The sequence below is a fragment of the Pristiophorus japonicus genome, chromosome 10 (assembly GCF_044704955.1).
Source record: "Pristiophorus japonicus isolate sPriJap1 chromosome 10, sPriJap1.hap1, whole genome shotgun sequence".
NCBI lineage: Eukaryota > Metazoa > Chordata > Chondrichthyes > Pristiophoridae > Pristiophorus > Pristiophorus japonicus.
In genome coordinates this window covers 177,784,067-177,803,058 of record NC_091986.1, presented here as the reverse complement: position 1 = coordinate 177,803,058, position 18,992 = coordinate 177,784,067, and the positions used below count along the sequence as shown (strand labels likewise).

General features: G+C 42.5%; 1 protein-coding gene across 2 annotated transcripts in view; it reads left to right on the top strand.

The window, feature by feature from the left end:
- Positions 1 to 18,992, top strand: part of sparta (spartin a) — a 50,968-nt gene that overhangs the window by 761 nt on the left and 31,215 nt on the right. For both annotated transcript variants that reach the window (XM_070892350.1, XM_070892349.1), the window contains exon 2: positions 15,684 to 16,531. In XM_070892350.1, the coding sequence (XP_070748451.1) occupies positions 15,686 to 16,531 (846 nt within the window). In that variant the 5' untranslated portion in view covers positions 15,684 to 15,685. The remainder of the gene's footprint in view (positions 1 to 15,683; positions 16,532 to 18,992) is intronic.

Below are 18,992 nucleotides of genomic sequence, written 5' to 3'. Positions count from 1 at the left end.
TATGGTCTGGAGTATGCTTCATTATTTAAGGGAGTCGGGGATGAATTTTTTTCTGAAATTGTCCCAGTTTTTTTTGTACCTGAATCCTTCAAGAATTTAGCATTACTAGCACTCGAAGAGAGTGGTAGATGAGTTTGCAGTGTCTACAACAGCAACAACTTGCATTTATACAACAAGAACATGTATTTATATAGCACCTTTTTTAATATAGTAAAATGTCCCAAGGTACGTCACTGGAACAGTATTACGATACCGAGCCATATAGGAACAGTATTACGATACCGAGCCAGATGGGAACTATTGGGCAGATGACAAAAAATCTTGACCAAAGAGGTTGGTTTTAAGGAATGCCTTAAAGGAGGAAAGAGAAGCAGAGAGATTTAGGGAGGGAATTCTAGAGCTTTGGACTTTGGCAGCTGAAGGCATTGCCGAATGCTCAAGAGGCCAGAATTGGAGGAGACCAGATACGTCGGAAGGTTGGAGGAGATTAGAGATAGGAGTGGTGAGGCCTTGGAGAGATTTGAAAACAAGGCCTGGAGTGTGGGAATAGTCCAGTCTAGAGATAATAAAGGCACAGATGAGGGTTTTAGCAGCAATGAGCTAGGGTGGAGTCGGGCAACGTTAGAGATGGAAGTAGATGGTCTTAATGATGGCGCGGATGTGTGTTTTGAAGCTGATCGTGGGGTCAAATATGATGCCAAGATTGCGAACTGTCTGGCTTAGACAGTTGCCAGCGAGAGGGATGGAGTTTGTGGTGGTGACTGAAGACAATGGCTTTGGTTTTCCCAATATTTAGTTGGATGAAATTTCTGCTTGCCCAGTACTGGATGTCAGACTAGCAGTGGGACAATCTAGAGACAGCGGAGGGGAGCAGAGACTTGTATATGATACCTTCAATGTAAAAGGTGCTTCACAGAGGTGTTGATGGAAAAATGGATGAAGGAGATATTAGCAGGGGTGATGAGGTGGCTTTTTAAGGAAGATCTTAAAGGCGGTGAAGGATTTAGGCAGGGTATTGGCAACTGAAGGCACATTCACCAATGGTGGAGCAAAGGGGGGTGCACAAGAGGCTGGAGTCAGGAGGAGGTTACAGAAAGAACAAACTTGCCTTTCATAATCTTAGCACATCCCCAAAAATTTTACTGCTGGTCAGGAGAGTAGGGGATAGTCAAATCTGGAGGTGACAAAGGTATGGATTTCAGTGGTAGATGGTTTGAGGTGGCGGTCGATGTTACGGAGGTGGAATAGGTGATTTTGTGATGAAGATGTGGGACAAAAGCTCAGTTCGGGGTTGATTTTCGGATACCAAGGTTAGGGTGTGCATTAATTGATCTGACAGGGCTTTTTTCTGCCTTCCCTTTTGTAATTTAAATTGTACAGTTGCTGCACGGTATTACTTTGTATTGAGAGTATTCTCATGTCCTTTCTTTTAATGACAAAGCTACAAAGCATTTTAAGAATTGTGCTTTTCTATGCAGTAATGGTTGAAATTGCTTTCTTGTGTGCTTTCATTTCTATGATTCTCTTGAATTTTATCGTGATCATACAGCAGAGTATATTTAATTTTAAAAAATCACCAGGAGCTTGCTTGATTTCTAAATTCTGAAATGGAAGTGAATTTGTACTAGCTTAGATTACATACGTTTCATGGGATTTCCATGAGAATAAGTGAGTGACATATTTGAAGACACCACTCCCATCTTGATAGGAGATCTCTTTGGTAGGTTTTTGTGTGGTCTGTGCTGAAAGTACCCCAGACCACTGGTTCTCATGTGTTTTTGCTCCCAGGGCCCATGTTTTAAATATCCAAAAGATTTTATCATCCAAAAGATTGCAGAAAATGTTTTTATTAGTACACAGCAACAGAAATAATGTGCTAGTAAGTTGACAAATACAGAAATCTGATGACCATTGGGACCCTAATTTAAAAATCTGTGCCGTAGGCTTTCCTCATATTTTTAATAGTGAGCGTGGAACAAGAAAAATCATCAATAGGTCTATTGCTATCAGTGGAGTTACATTGATTTGTCGTCTCTTATCAGACTCTTATCAGACTCTTATCTGAGTGGTACATGCAATTGTCCATCTCCCATCATATGCTAATTGTGCACTTTACCATAGTCTATATGTCGCCTAAAGTAACTGTTCCAAAATACTGGCTTATGTCTTCCTCAGAGACTTCTAATCAAATTGTAACTGCTGACTTCAGCTGTTTTGTTAAGTGTTACTAAGGTTAACCATACAGTTTTAATGTGTTATCAGTGTGCTATATTTACATAAGCTAGTGTTACATCCTCAGACCCTCCTAATACTGATTAGTTCACTACCTGCAGCATTGTGTTGTGACCACCTATCTGTCTGCTCTTTGCCTGCTACAATTCTATATCCCTTGCAGGGGGGGCGGGGTGGGGTCGCGGTATTGATTACAGAAACTGTTTTTTAATCTTTCAAAAGACTTTTGACAAGGTCCCACACAAGAGATTGTTGTGCAAAATCAAAGCACATGGTATTGGGGGTAATGTACTGTCGTGGATAGAGAACTGGTTGGCAGACAGGAAGCAGAGAGTCGGGATAAATGGGTCCTTTTCAGAATGGCAGGCAGTGACTAGTAGAATGCCGCACGGCTCAGTGCTGGGACCCCAGCTCTTTATAATATACATTAATGATTTAGATGAAGGAATTGAGTGTAATATCTCCAAGTTTGAAGGTGACACTAAACTGGGTGGCGGTGTGAGCTGTGAGGAGGACGCTAAGAGGCTGCAGGGTGACTTGGACAGGTTAGGTGAGTGGGAAAATACATGGCAGATGCAGTATAAGGTGGATAAATGTGAGGTTATCCACTTTGGGGGCAAAAACGCGAAGACAGAATATTATCTGAATGGTGGCGGATTAGGAAAAGGGGAGGTGCAACGAGACCTGGGTGTCATGGTTCATCAGTCATTGAAAGTCGGCATACAGGTACAGCTGGCGGTGAAGAAGGCAAATGGTATGTTGGCTATCATAGCTAGGAGATTTGAGTATAGGAGCAGGGAGGTCTTACTGCAGTTGTACAGGGCCTTAGTGAGGCCTCACCTGGAATATTGTGTTCAGTTTTGGTTTCCTAATCTGAGGAAGGACGTTCTTGCTATTGAGGGAGTGCAGCGAAGGTTCACCAGACTGATTCCCGGGATGGCTGGACTGACATATGATGAGAGACTGGATCAATTGGGCCTTTATACATTGGAGTTTAGAAGGATGAGAGGGGATCTCATAGAAACATAAAAGATTCTGACGGGACGGTACAGGTTAGATGTGGGTAGATTGTTCCCGCTGTTGGGGAAGTCCAGAACCAGGGGACACAGTCTTAGGATAAGGGGTAGGCCATTTAGGACTGAGGTGAGGAGAAACTTCTTTACTCAGAGTTGTTAACCTGTGGAATTCCCTGCCGCAGAGAGTTGTTGATGCCAGTTCTTTGGATACTTTGAAGAGGGAGTTAGATATGGCCCTTACGGCTAAGGGGATCGAGGGGTATGGAGAGAAAGGGGTACTGAGGGAATGATCAGCCATGATCTTATTGAATGGCGGTGCAGGCTCGAAGGGCCGAATGGCCTACTCCTGCACCTATTTTCTAAGAACAAATGTCATTTAAACTCAATAAATTGGCATTGAGTTGCCAATAGTACAGTAATGAAGTCCGTAAGGGTTGTTGGTGTTAGAAACTGAAAATTTAAATTGATCCATTAAAGGTACGTTTCTGAGGTTGGTTTGAGTAGATGGTCCTTTTATTTTGCTATTTAAATTGTTAATCCAAGTGCTTAGTGATGTGAAAGTGTTTCAATCTGCACACAATACTGAAATTCATTTTTTAAAGTTTGTTAACGACTATCCAAGATAATTGGCTTATTGAGGATATTGGTGTGAAAAATAATGGCCATAAAAAAAAATGACTTGAGTACTATTGGCCTCCTGATTGGAACCTTTATCCCCTGGTATTTCTGAGGCTATGTTTCAAAATCAGTTAATAGTATAATGTTGTGGGGAGTTGAGATTAAGCCACAAAATATGTTTCCACACCTTCTGCAATTGCTAAGAAGTTAACCTAAGTTGGAAACCTAGTCAACTTGTAATTTTTTAAGAAGAAAACTCAACTGAAATTGACAGGTCGTGAGAGCATGTTCCTTTTTAAATAGTTTAATGTCGAATAGAGCTAAGCTGCTTTGTGGTTTTTGGGACAATGTGTCGCATGGAGAACTAATATAGTCATTGTGAACAGTGGTTTTTCACATCACATGATGTTTTGTTCACAGGACATCACAATCAACTATTGTGCTCTTAACTTTTTGCAATTATTCCTTGTAGCACTTTTCTTTTAGCAGCCTAGTTATAATAGTGCCTATTAGGTTCCCCTGCCCCCCAAATATTATGAAATAACACATGCTGTATTAAAAAGGAAATACCCCCATCACTGGTTCTTTTTTTTTAAAGTAATTTTTTGTCTTTCCTTTTTGAAAAGATATTGATGGCAACTCCTTTTTTTAAAGGATGGAATCACTTGTTTTTGTTGTGTTGTTATGCTTCATGACCTAATCAGATCTTGTGGATTGCATTACCAGTACAGATTTTTGTATTGCCCATTTTGATCAGTTGGAAGTAGGACTCGTGAAAGTGCTGTTTGTGGCTTGATTTTGCAACTCTAGAAGTTATCTAGCTCTTGTATTTGTAAGTAGCTTTCCTCCACCCAGGTTACGACAACAGATGAAATAATCAGTCCAAATATTTTTGCTATACTGCAGATGTGTGGATGTCAAGTTATTAATAATAAAACTTTTGTCTTACTCCTTTTCAAGTGAAATAACTTGGAATTCTGTCCTTGTACCTCATGCTGTGATGCACCTCATTTTAAACAAAGGACAAATCTTAACACATGCTTGTTTATGTCTCCTGTATATTGGTATTGAGCACAGAAGTGACTGCCAGACTAAATCATGTGTTGATCATTTGCTTAATTACTCTGGAGGGGATGAAAGAAATGTCATGGTATGACAGAAAATATGCTAATGCATGGATAAAAAAAATGTCTTCTGTCCTCTACTTTTACAGTGGGCAGTCTCTGCGTCTGTGTTCAAGTTAACGCCCATCTGCCCAATATCTAATCTTGCAATAGTATAACTTGGGTGCATAACAGTAGCAATATTATCTGAACTGGATCTCGTGTCTTTCACGTGGACTTCTCTGCAATAGGGGGACTGAAAACAACAACAGTGTCTGCTGTGGATCAGTGGGTAGCACTCTTGCCTCTGAGTTAGGGTTCAAGTCCCACTCCAGGGACTTGCACAAAAATCTAGGCTGACACTCCAGTGCAGTGTTGAGGGAATGCTGCACTGTCGGAGGGGTTGTCTTTCGGATGAGAAGTTAAACCGAGGCCCTGTCTGCCCCGTCAAAGTGGATGTAAAAGATCCCATGGCACTTTTTTTTTTAAAAAGTGCAGGGCCAATATTTATCCCTTAGTCAACATAACAAAAACAGATGATCTGGTGATTATCACATTGATTGCTGTTTGTGGGAGCTTGCTTGTGCGCAAATTGGCTGCGGCGTTTCCTACATTACAACAGTGACTACACTCCAAAACTACTTTGGCTGTAAAGTGCTTTGAGTGGTTGTGAAAGGCGCTATAGAAATGCAAGTCTTTCTTTATATATCGAGAGAGATGAAGCCAGATATAAACTATAAGCTACCTTTATTTTTATTGATATCAGGTGGCAGTTGTAATCAAAACTCCTTGAATAAACAATAATAACAACTTGCATTTATATAGTAAAACATCCCAACATCAAACAAAATTTGACACTGAGCCACATAAGGAAATATTAGAACAAGAGAGTAAAAACTTGGTCCAGGAGGTAGGTTTTAAGGAACGTCTTAAGAATGAGAGGGAGGTAGAGAGGCTTAAGGAGGGAATTCCAGAGCCTAGGGCCCAGACAGCTGAAGGCAAGGCTGCCAATGATGGCGCAATTTAAAGTTGGAGTTGTGCATGTGCTCAGAATTGGCAAAGCATAGAGATCTCGAAGGGTTGTAGGGCTGGAGGAGGTGCAGAGATAGGAAGGGGCGAGGTTATGGAGGGATTTGAAAGCCAGGGTGAGAATTTTAAAACTGAGGCGCTGCTGGACAGGGAGCCAATGTAGGCAATCCAGCACAGGGGTGATGGCCTGAGCTAGGATACAGGTAACACAGTTTGACATGATCAACCACACCATCATCCTCCAGTGCCTTTCCTCAGTTGTCCAGCTCAATAGGGCTGCCGTCATTTGAATCCACTCTTGCCTGTCAAGTCATAGCCTGAGAATCTCCTGCAATGCATTCTTTTCCCACCCTGCACCATTGGCTTTGGGGATTTCCCCCCCCCAATTCCACATCTACATGCTACCCCAAGGCAACATCATCTGAAGACATGATGTTGGGTTCTACATGTACACTAATGTTACCTCAGCACCACCTCTCTCGACCCCTTCACTGCCTCTGTGTTCTCATCCTGCTTGTCCAACATCCAGTCCTAGATCAGGCATAATTTCCTCCAATAAAAGAACAAAGCCATTATCTTTGGCCCCTGCCAAAAATTCTGTTCCCTCCCTACCGATTCCCACTGTCTCGGGCTGTCTCTGACTGCAACCTCTGTGTCTTATTTGACCATGGATTGAGCATCCGACTCCATATCCTTCCCATCGCAAAGACCGCCTACTGTCTCCTCTAACATCACCCGTCTCCGCCCATGCCTGAGCCCATCTGCTGAAATCTTCCATTCTTTTGTTACCCCTTGGCTCAACAATGGTAATGCTTTCCAGTGTGACCTCCTGTCCTCTACTCTTCTTAAAGAACCTCATCTAAAACTCTGCTGTCTGTATTCTAACCTGCACCAAGTCCTGCTCACCCATCCATCATCATCATCATAGGCAGTCCCTCGAAATCGAGGAAGACTTGTTTCCACTCTAAAAGTGAGTTCTCAGGTGACTAAACAGTCCAATACAGGAATTACAGTCTGTCACAGGTGGGACAGACAGTCGTTGGAGGATAGGCTCACCCATCACCTCTGTGCTCGCTGATCTATATTGACTCCTGATCCAGCAACACTTCCAATTAAAAAAAATTATCATTCTTGCTCCATAACTTCGCCACATCCTATCTCTGTAAACTCCTCCAGCCTTACAGCTCTCTGAGAATGCTGTGTTTCTTCAACTCTGGCCTCATTGGCATCCTCCCACTCCTTGTCACACCATTGGCACTGGGCCTTCAGTCGTCCAGGCCTTAAACTCTGAAATTCCCTTCCTAAACCTCTCTCCACCTCTTTATTTAAAACCCTCCTTAGAATCTACCTCTTTGACCAAGCTCTTAGTCACTTTCTTTGCATCGAAGCACTGACCGCACTCGACCAGCTCCGTTGGGCAGGCCACATTGTTCACATGCCTGACACAAGACTTCCAAAGCAAACGCTCTACTCTGAACTCCTACATGGCAAGCGAGCCCAAGGTGGGCTGAGGAAACGTTTCAAGGACACTCTCAAAGCCTCCTTGATAAAATGCAACATCCCCACTGACATCTGGGAGTCCCTGGCCAAAGACTGCCCCAAGTGGAGGAAGTGCATCGAGGAGGGCGCTGAACGCCTCGAGTCTCATCGCCGAGAGCATGCAGAAACCAAGCGCAGGCAGCAGAAGGAGCGTGCGGTAAACCAGTCCCACCCACTCTTTCCTTCACTGACTGTCCCACCTGTGACAGAGACTGTAATTCCCATATTGGACTGTACAGTCACCCAAGAACTCATTTTTAGAGTGGAAGCAAGTCTTCCTCAATTTTGAGGGACTGCCTATGATGATTCGCCTTCTTTGGCTTGGTGTCCATTTTTGTCTGATTATGCTTCTATGAAGTGCCTTGAGATTTAAAAAAAATTAAAGGCACTATTATAAAGCAAATTGTTGTAGTGATTACATGAATGTAAGTTATAATATTTGAAATGTATTTATATAGTTTCTGGATTTTCCATTGATTCTTCTGATCAATTTTCCATTGGAATTCCTGTTATCTTCACCTAATTTTCATGTTTTAGAATGCCAGTGAGCAGCCTTCAAACAGATGAGCACCACTGCTCAGCACTTGGATCTCATTCTAAGTGGATTCCCCTGGAAGGGCTTCAGACCACTAACTCAATCTATAGCCCAATTACATAATCTATCTGAAGCCATATTGACACAGTCCTTGCTCTGGGCTATGAGATAACTAGAAATTAGTTGGCATTTGAAAGACAAAACCTGCTTTTATTGCTTTTATATTGCACTTGTACTTGTAGTTAAAGTGAGCATTCCTGGCCCACTAGTGATATTACTAGCCTGGGTTAAAGGGTTGTGAATCTTTGGAATTCTCTACAGTGTGCTGTGGATGTTCAGTCGTTGAGTATAATCAAACAGAGATCAAGGGATATGGGGACAGTGCAGGAAGGTGGAGTTGAGGTAGAAAGTCAGCCATGATAATTGAATAGTGCAGCAGACTCGAAGGGCCTATTCCTATTTCTTGTCTTCCTAAGCGAGCTGATAAAATGTTTGAAAGTACAGGGTTTCATTAGCAGGTGAAATGTAATAAGTACTTTAATCAGTTTTTCCAGCTTTATTATAAAGTATTGATGAATCATAGTTATATGTATTGAGAGTATGAGCATTGAAAAGAACCATTCTCACCCCCAAAAAGCACCAATAAGAGAGAACTTGTATTTATATAATGCCTTTCATATCCTCAGGACATCCCAAAAATACTTTACTGCTAATTATTACTCTTGAACTATAGTTACTGTTATGTAGGCAAATACAGCAGCTAATTTATGCAAGGCAAGGTCCCAGAAATGAGCAATGAGATAAATGACCAGTTAATCTGTTTTGCTGGTGATGGTTGAGAGGGAGATTTTGGCCAGGCACCGGAAGAGCTCCTTGGCTCTTGTTAAAACTGTATGGAATCTGTTATGTCCACCTGAACAGGCACGTGGGACCTCAATTCAACATTTCATGTGGCAGATGGCACTTCTGATAGTGTAGTACCAAGGGAACACTGCATTAAGTGTCCACCTAGAATTTCGTGCTCGTGGGGATTGAGTCCACAACCATCTGACTTGAGTAAGAATACTACCACTGAGCCAGCTGACACTAATATGGATTTAGTGATTGAGATAGTCTGCAATCATGTTAAACACTGTTAAATTAGGTCCATGATTGCACCCATCTTTCTACTTATTCACAATACCTACGAAGCTTTATTTTACAGCGAGAGTGAGTAGTAGACACCATTGGAGCAGAAATCCCAGACCCGGGGAGGCTTTGCAAAAGACGGTTTTCGGCGCACAGTGCGCATGCGCCAAAAAACGGCTTTTCTGATCTGTCAAGCTCTAGCTTGACAGATCCTCCATATCCCCACAGCCAGGACATTCGCATGAGCAAGATTGTGGTATTTACCCATCTCTTGCCCAGCAAATGTCCTGAAAACTCTTGCGCCTGGTAAATACCGCAATAGGCGCATAGCCTACTTTTACCAGCGTAAGAGTTTTAAAACATATTTAAAAAAATTTTTTTAACACAGTTTAATGTTTAAAAACCGTGCCTACTAAGGTATGTTTATTTTTAACCCTAATTACAAAACTTTAAAAAATCGGAAAAATATTTTATTTTTCTAAGACATTTATTAACTTTTTAATTTCAATTAATTTTAATTGAGATTTTTTTGATTTTTTTTCTGTTTAGTGTGGGGTTTTTTCTCAGCAATGAGAACTTGTAGATACGGAGTTCTCATTGCTATTAACATAGAAACATGGAAAATAGGTGCAGGAGTAGGCCATTCGGCCCTTCTAGCCTGCACCGCCATTCAATGAGTTCATGGCTGAACATGCAACTTCAGTACCCCATTCCTGCTTTCTCGCCATACCCCTTGATCCCCCTAGTAGTAAGGACTTCATCTAACTCCTTCTAGAAATATTTAGTGAATTGGTCTCAACAACCTTCTGTGGTAGAGAATTCTCTGGGTGAAGAAGTTGCTCCTCATCTCGGTCCTAAATGGCTTGCCCCTTATCCTTAGACTGTGACCCCTGGTTCTGGACTTCCCCAACATTGGGAACATTCTTCCTGCATCTAACCTGTCTAAACCCGTCAGAATTTTAAACATTTCTATGAGGTCTCCTCTCATTCTTCTGAACTCCAGTGAATACAAGCCCAGTTGATCCAGTCTTTCTTGATAGGTCAGTCCCACCATCCCGGGAATCAGTCTGGTGAACCTTCGCTGCACTCCCTCAATAGCAAGAATGTCCTTCCTCAAGTTAGGAGACCAAAACTGTACACAATACTCCAGGTGTGGCGTCACCAAGGCCCTGTACAACTGTAGCAACACCTCCCTGTCCCTGTACTCAAATGCCCTCGCTATGAAGGACAACATGCCATTTGCTTTCTTAACCGCCTGCTGTACCTGCATGCCAACCTTCAATGACTAATGTATCATGACACCCAGGTCTCGTTGCACCTCCCCTTTTCCTAATCTGTCACCATTCAGATAATAGTCTGTCTCTCTGTTTTTACCACCAAAGTGGATAACCTCACATTTATCCACTTTATACTTCATCTGCCATGCATTTGCCCACTCACCTAACCTATCCAAGTCACTCTGCAGCCTCATAGCATCCTCTTCGCAGCTCACACTGCCACCCAACTTGGTGTCATCCGCAAATTTTGAGAAACTACATTTAATCCCCTCGTCTAAATCATTAATGTACAGTGTAAACAGCTGGGGCCCCAGCACAGAACCTTGCAGTACCCCACTAGTCACTGCCTGCCATTCTGAAAAGTACCCATTTACTCCTACTCTTTGCTTCCTGTCTGACAACCAGTTCTCAATCCATGTCAGCACACTACCCCCAATCCCATGTGCTTTAACTTTGCACATTAATCTCTTGTGTGGGACCTTGTCGAAAGCCTTCTGAAAGTCCAAATATACCACATCAACTGGTTCCCCCTTGTCCACTCTACTGGAAACATCCTTAAAAAATTCCAGAAGATTTGTCAAGCATGATTTCCCTTTCACAAATCCATGCTGACTTGGACCTATCATGTCACCTCTTTCGAAATGCGCTGCTATGACATCCTTAAAAATTGATTCCATCATTTTACCTACTACTGTTTTCGCGCTCCCTCCTTTTTTAAAAAAGTGGGGTTACATTGGCTACCCTCCACTTGATAGGAACTGATCCAGAGTCAATGGAATGTTGGAAAATGACTGTCAATGCATCCGCTATTTCCAAGGCCACCTCCTTAAGTACTCTGGGATGCAGTCCATCAGCCCCTGGGGATTTATCGGCCTTCAATCCCATCAATTTCCCCAACACAATTTCCCGACTAATAAGGATTTCCCTCAGTTCCTCCTCCTTATTAGACTCTCTGACCCCTTTTATATCTGGAAGGTTGTTTGTGTCCTCCTTAGTGAATACCGAACCAAAGTACTTGTTCAATTGGTCCGCCATTTCTTTGTTCCCCATTATGACTTCCCCTGATTCTGACTGCAGGGGACCTACGTTTGTCTTTACTAACCTTCTTCTCTTTACATATCTATAGAAACTTTTGCAATCCGTCTTAATGTTCCCTGCAAGCTTCTTCTCGTACTCCATTTTCCCTGCCCTAATCAAACTCTTTGTCCTCCTCTGCTGAGTTCTAAATTTCTCCCAGTCTCCGGGTTCGCTGCTATTTCTGGCCAATTTGTATGCCACTTCCTTGGCTTTAATACTATCCCTGATTTCCCTTGATAGCCATGGTTGAGCCACCTTCCCTTTTTTATTTTTACGCCAGACAGGAATGTACAATTGTTGTAGTTCATCCATGCGGTCTCTAAATGTCTGCCATTGCCCATCCACAGTCAACCCCTTAAGTATCATTCGCCAATCTATCCTAGCCAATTCACGCCTCATACCTTCAAAGTTACCCTTCTTTAAGTTCTGGACCATGGTCTCTGAATTAACTGTTTCATTCTCCATCCTAATGCAGAATTCCACTATATTATGGCCACTCTTCCCCAAGGGGCCTCGCACAACGAGATTGCTAATTAATCCTCTCATATTACACAACACCCAGTCTAAGATGGCCTCCCCCCTAGTTGGTTCCTCGACATATTGGTCTAGAAAACCATCCCTTATGCACTCCAGGAAATCCTCCTCCACAGCATTAATGAGAATGCTGTGGAATACTTTACCTGATTGGTTGTGCAGTCACACATGTGACTGCACCGTCTGCGTTGAAACCTGGAGGACGGGAGCACGCTTCGCAGCGCGGGAAGAGAAGGCCTCCCCACCAGAATCCCAGGCGCCTCCTGGACCACCAGGTAAATTCGTAAAAATTCTCCAGTCAGTGGCATTCGTTCAAAAGAAGCCTCCGACCGGAATTTCAGGGCCAATAAATTGTAATCTCAAGTAGTATGTGCTTAAGTGAATAAGCAACAATAAATGTAATCCACTAATGTACAAAAAACTTGACTTGAAAACTATAAGTATGTACAACACATAGGTGAATTTATAATGGGGAACAAAGAAATGGCAGACCAATTGAACAAATGCTTTGGTTCTGTCTTCACGAATGAAGACACAAATAATCTTCCGGAAATACTAGGGGACCGAGGGTCTAGCGAGAAGGAGGAACTGAAGGAAATCCTTATTAGTCAGGAAATTGTGTTTGGGAAATTGATGGGATTGAAGGCCGATAAATCCCTGGGGCCTGATGGTCTGCATCCCAGAGTACTTAAGGAAGTGGCCCTAGAAATAGTGGATGCATTGATGATTGTTTTCCAGCAGTCTATTGACTCTGGATCAGTTCCTGTGGAATGGAGGGTAGCTAATGTAACACCACTTTAAGAAAGGAGGGAGAGAGAAAACGGGGAATTGTAGACTGGTATTGTACGCCTGACATCAGTAGTGGAGAAAATGTTGGAATCAATTATTAAAGATGAAATAGCAGCGCATTTGGAAAACAGTGACAGGATCGGGCCAAGCCAGCATGGATTTATGAAAGGACAAATCTTCTAGAATTTTTTGAGGATGTAACTAGTAGAGTGGACAAGGGAGAATCAGTGGATGTGGTGTATTTGGACTTTCAAAAGGCTTTTGACAAGGTCCCACACAAGAGATTGGTGTGCAAAATTAAAGCACATGGTATTTGGGGTAATGTATTGACGTGGATAGAGAACTGGTTGGCAGACAGGAAGCAGAGAGTCGGGATAAACGGGTCCTTGTCAGAATGTCAGGCAGTGACCAGTGGGGTTCCGCAGGGCTCCGTGCTGGGACCCCAGCTAGTTATAATATACATCAATGACTTAGATGAAGGAATTGAGTGTACTATCTCCAAGTTTGCAGATGACCTTAAACTGGGTGGCAGCGTGAGCTGTGAGGATGCTAAGAGGCTGCAGGGTGACTTGGACAGGTTAGGTGAGTGGGCACATGCATGGCAGATGAAGTATAATGTGGATAAATGTGAGGTTATCCACTTTGGGGGGCAAAAACACGAAGGCAGAGTATTATCTGAATGGCGGCAGATTAGGAAAAGGGGAGGTGCAACGAGACTTGGGTGTCATGGTACATCAGTCATTGAAGGTTGGCATGCAGGTGCAGCAGGCGGTGAAGAAGACAAATGGCATGTTGGCCTTCATAGCTAGGGGATTTGAGTATAGGAGCATGGAGGTCTTACTGCGGTTGTACAGGGCCTTGGTGAGGCCACACCTGGAATATTGTGTTCGGTTTTGGTTTCCTAATCTGAGCAAGGACATTCTTGCTATTGAGGGAGTGCAGTGAAGGTTCACCAGACTGATTCCAGGGATGGCAGGACTGACATATGAGGAGAGACTGGATCGACTGGGCCTGTATTCACTGGAGTTTAGAAGAATGAGAGGGGATGTCATAGAAACATATAAAATTCTGACGGGACTAGTCAGGTTAGATGCAGGAAGAATGTTCCCGATGTTGGGGAAGTCCAGAACCAAGGGTCACAGTCTAAGGATAAGGGGTAAGCCATTTAGGACCGAGATGAGGAGAAACTTCTTCGCTCAGAGTTGTTAACCTGTGGAATTCTCTACTGCTGTTGATACCAGTTCATTGGATATATTCAAGAGGGAGTTAGATATGGCCCTTAGGGCTAAAGGGATCAAGGGGTATGTAGAGAAAGCAGGAAAGGGGTACTGAGGTGAATGATCAGCCATGATCTTATTGAATGGTGATGCAGGCTTGAAGGGCCGAATGGCCTACTCCTCCACCTATTTTCTATGTTTCTATGAATATAGGAACAGGAGTAGGCCATTCAGCCCCTTGACTGTTCTGCCATTTAATTAGATCATAGCTGATCTGTATCTTAATTCTATTTACTCACCTTGATTCTGCACCTCTCGGTATCCTTGCCTAACAAAAATCTATCAATCTCTTTTGACATTTTCAATTTGCTGAACCTCAACAGCTTTTTTGGGGGAGGGAGGGAGGGAAAAGAGTTCCAGATTTCCTTTTGTGTGAGGAATTGCTTTCTGACATAACCCCTGAATGATCCAGCTCTAAATTTAAGACTCTTCCCCCACCATAGTTTCTCTCTCTATCCAATCAACTCCTTTGATCATCTTATACACCTTAATTAGATCACAACTTAATCTTCTATATTTAAGGCAGTGCAATCTGACCGAATTTAGCCCCGGTATCATTCTGGTGAATCTACATTGCACCCCCTCCAAGGCCAAGACATTCTTCCTGAGGTATGGTGTCCAGAAGTGAATACAGTACTAAATAGGGTCTAACCAGAGTCTGTACAGCTGTACCATATCTTCCACTCCTTTGCATTCCCGCCCTCTTGGGATAAAGACCAACATTCCATTAGCCTTTTAAATTATTTTTTATACCTGTCCACTAGTATTTAGTGATTAGGACCCCTGAACCTCTTTGCTCCTCCACAGTTTTATAGCTTCTTGCCATTTAGAGAATACTCTGATCTATCTTTTCTTGGGTCCAAAGTGGATGTCCTCACATTTTCCCACATTGAAATCTATCTGGCACAGTTTTGCCCGCTCACTTAATCTAGCAATGTCCCTTTGCAATTTTCTGCTCCCATCTACATTATTGACTGTGCCACTTAACTTAGTTTCGTCAGCATACTTAGACATACGGCTCTCCATTCCTTCTTCCAAGTCATTTTATAAAATGAAAAGCTGCGGCCCTGAGTACAGATTCCTAGGAGGAACCACTAGTCACATCCTGCCAATTTGAGTACGTCCCTAATTATCCTCTGTCTCCTGCCTCCTAACCAAGCCAATAGGTTGCCTCCAATTCCATGCACTCTGATTTATGGTAACAGTCTCTTATGTGGAACCATGCCAAATGTCTTCTGGAAGTCCATATTACTAACATTCATAGACACTCTTGAGTGACCATGTTCTGATCTGTAATTCTTGACTTATGTTGGCTTTGTGTGCATGGAATAGGATGTTGGGGCTTGGACCCCATATACTTGCAATAATTTGTATGTTGAATTACATGCAGTACATTTTACATTGGCCAGAGTATCTTTGTGACATTTTTGAATGCACTGAACATTCCAAGTTGTATTTGTAAACAAAATGAGTAGAACTAATATGCACCTGTCAAAACGTATGCTTTAGCTGTGCTTTATTTCTGGTAGGTATGGACCACTGCAACCGTACAACTACAAATACAGTTGGAAGTCTTAACCGCATTAAGGAGGAATATAAAGAGGCATTTATCTTTGTTAATAAGGGGCTCAGTGCAGATGAAGCTGGTCAAAAAGAAGCTGCAAAGCAGTATTACAGGCAAGGAAAGAGCCATTTAATTAAAGGATTGCATATTCCATCAAATGGTCCAGAATGTACGGGCGCCCAATGGGACAGGGCCCGTCAAATGCAAAATAAAATGAGTGCAACACTAAGTAATATACAAACAAGGTTGACTATTTTGGAGCATGGTGAAAACCCAGCAGAGTCTAATCAACCAAATCAATTTCCTGAGACTGTGAGGTCTGATAATCCAAAAGCAGAGTCAAGGCTCTATCCAGTTGTACCGATACATCAGAAAGAGAAATCTTCATCATCAAAGCCTCAGTCTGACTTTCAATCTTTTGCCATGGATGTAAGCCCAACTACTAATGGAAACGCCTCCAATACAGTTCCTAACCTCTTGTCACCAGATGATCCCTCTGCATCTAATGAGCTACCCCCTGTATACACACCTGAGGCTATAGATGGACATATGACCATTTCCTATGGAACTGATTCTGGCGAGCTTGCCGTTGTTGATGATGCCATTTTTGGACAAAGAACCCAGCCTCGTCCAATGGAACCTCTTGGTATAGATGCATATGAGCTCATCTTTATTGAACATGGAGTGCAGATGTTCTATGTAACACCTGATGGACAAGTGAGTGCACCCTCATATCCTGGATATCTCCGCATTGTGACGTTTGCTGATGCAGATCCTGGTGCAGCACAAAATAGACCACCCCCCTTTCTGCAGGTACGCTATTTCTAAAATATTTTAATTAACCCTTTTGTAGTCTTAGTGCATATAGCATATTGATCTTTTTATAACTTGTTCTCTGCTTCTGAATGATGTTTTTTGCAAAATAATGATTGCAAGGATTGGAAGTCTTGTCATATAAGTAGTTCAGATTCTTGTAATATTTAATAATATGTATGACAAAAAGTTTTAAAAAAAAGTCTGGGATTAGAATTTCGACGACTTTGCAACCGGGTTTTCGCCGCTATTTGACCCTTCGTGGCGAAAACCCAGTTGGGATCTTCAGAGTACCTTTTTGTGGCGGCGCTTCCACGTACCGTTGGAGAGAGTAGCGCCGACGTGCAACACTGCAGATAATATTTGCAATTGATTTTTGGCTCTCTCGGGACCCCTATTATGTGCCCAGAATACCGACAGGATTAAACCTGCAGTACAGCCCTGCCAGCAACAGTAAGTATGAAGACCTGCAATAAAGGTAAGTTAACGTTTTTATTTTTTAATTCTTTTTTGACGATTTAGTAGGTAAGGGTTTAGTGAATGGCTTTTTTGTTGTTTTCCCTCCTTTCAAGGCCTCTCTCGTAGCGCCAATGGCCTCGGTCTAAAGTTGCTGAAATTCACAGTTTGTGCTGCGAATCCTCGTACAACGATTTTTACTGATGAATTAAAGGTCAAAAAATGGGCCTAAAAATGTTTGCGAAGCGAAAATGGTAATTTTGGCCTAAAAATACCGTTTTTGCTGAAAACCGAAATTCTAGCCCTAGGACTATTAACATTTATCAGACATACTTTGCTTAGCGGTTCGGAAGCTGGACTAAGGATAGATTTCTCAATCAAATAGTAACTGGTGGGTAGTTTGAGAGAAAATAAGGAAATAATAGTGAGACTTAGAAGGTTGTTTTAAGTTGACCTACATGAAAAGTGACTGAGCAAATAAAATGAACGAGAAAGTTAAAAATCTAGAATTGAGAATTTATGATGAGGATACACATCTCTGATATAGAAAACCTATGAGAAAATTATGAAAACATTACTTTTTAAAGTTTTGGAAATTGACAAACTGCTTCTAAACATCCGTGAAGTATAATTAGAGTTTTAACTTGTATGTTGGAGTTATGAATACTCGCCCTCTCTATGAGGACTTGATCACTGGCAAGGTATCTTTGATCTTTTACAATGCACATCTCCCTGGGTACCTTCAATACCTCCATGCTCACCCTCCATGGGGAACTATCACCGTTCAGCTACCTCACTCACCAGCACCCTTACTGTCTCCCAAATGTCTCTATCTCCCAACTTCCCCTCTCCTGTTCTGCACCCATCTTAATATTGGTACCTCTATTTCTCAACAGTTGCCTCATTTCTTTCTGTGCCCTTGTTCCCACTAGATCTTTTAGTCTCACACCCCTTGCTGTTCCCTGATAAACACTCATCACCTCCATCTCAAATGGGTCATTTTCCGGTTGGCAAACAGTAACTAGTGGGGTGCCACAGGGATCAGTGCTAGGGCCTCAACTATTTACAATCTATATTAATGACTTGGCTGAAGGGACAGAGTGTAATGTAACCAAGTTTGCTGATGATACAAAGATGGATGGGAAAGCAAATTGTGCAAAGGGATATAGTGAGTGGGCAAAAATTTGGCAGATGGAGTATAATATGGGAAAGCGAGAGATTATCCACTTGGCAGAAAAAAATTAAAAAGCAAATTATTATTTAAATGGTGCAAAATTACAAAATGCTGCAGTGGGGGTGGGGGGGGGGTGGTCTTTGTGCATGAAACACAAAAAGTTAATATGCAGGTACAGCAAGTAATCAAGAAGGCAAATGGAATGTTGGCCTTTATTGTAAGGGGGATGGAGTATAAAAGCAGAGACAGCTGTACAGGATATTGGTGAGGCCACACCTGGAGTACTGCGTACAGTTTTGGTCTCCTTATTTAAGGAAGGATATACTTACATTGGAGGCAGTTCAAAGAAGGTTCACTAGGTTGATTCCGGAGATGAGGGGGTTGACTTATGAAAAAAGGTTGAGTAGGTTGGGCCTGTACTCATTGGAGCCCAGAAGAATGAGAGGTGATCTTATTGAAACATAGAAACATAGAAAATAGGTGCAGGAGTCGGCCATTCGATCCTTCGAACCTGCACCACCATTCAATAAGATCATGGCTGATCATTCACCTCAGTGCCCCTTTCCTGCTTTCTCTCCATACCCCTTGATCCCAGACCTCCCTGCTCCTATACTCAAATCCCCTAGCTATGAAGGCCAACATGCCATTTGCCGCCTTCACCGCCTGCTGTACCTGCATGCCAACTTTCAATGACTGATGTACCATGACACCCACCTCCCCTTTTCCTAATCTGTCACCATTCAGATGATATTCTGCTGCCTTGTTTTTGCCACCAAAGTGGATAATCTCTCATTTATCCACATTGTACTGCATCTGCCATGCATTTGCCCA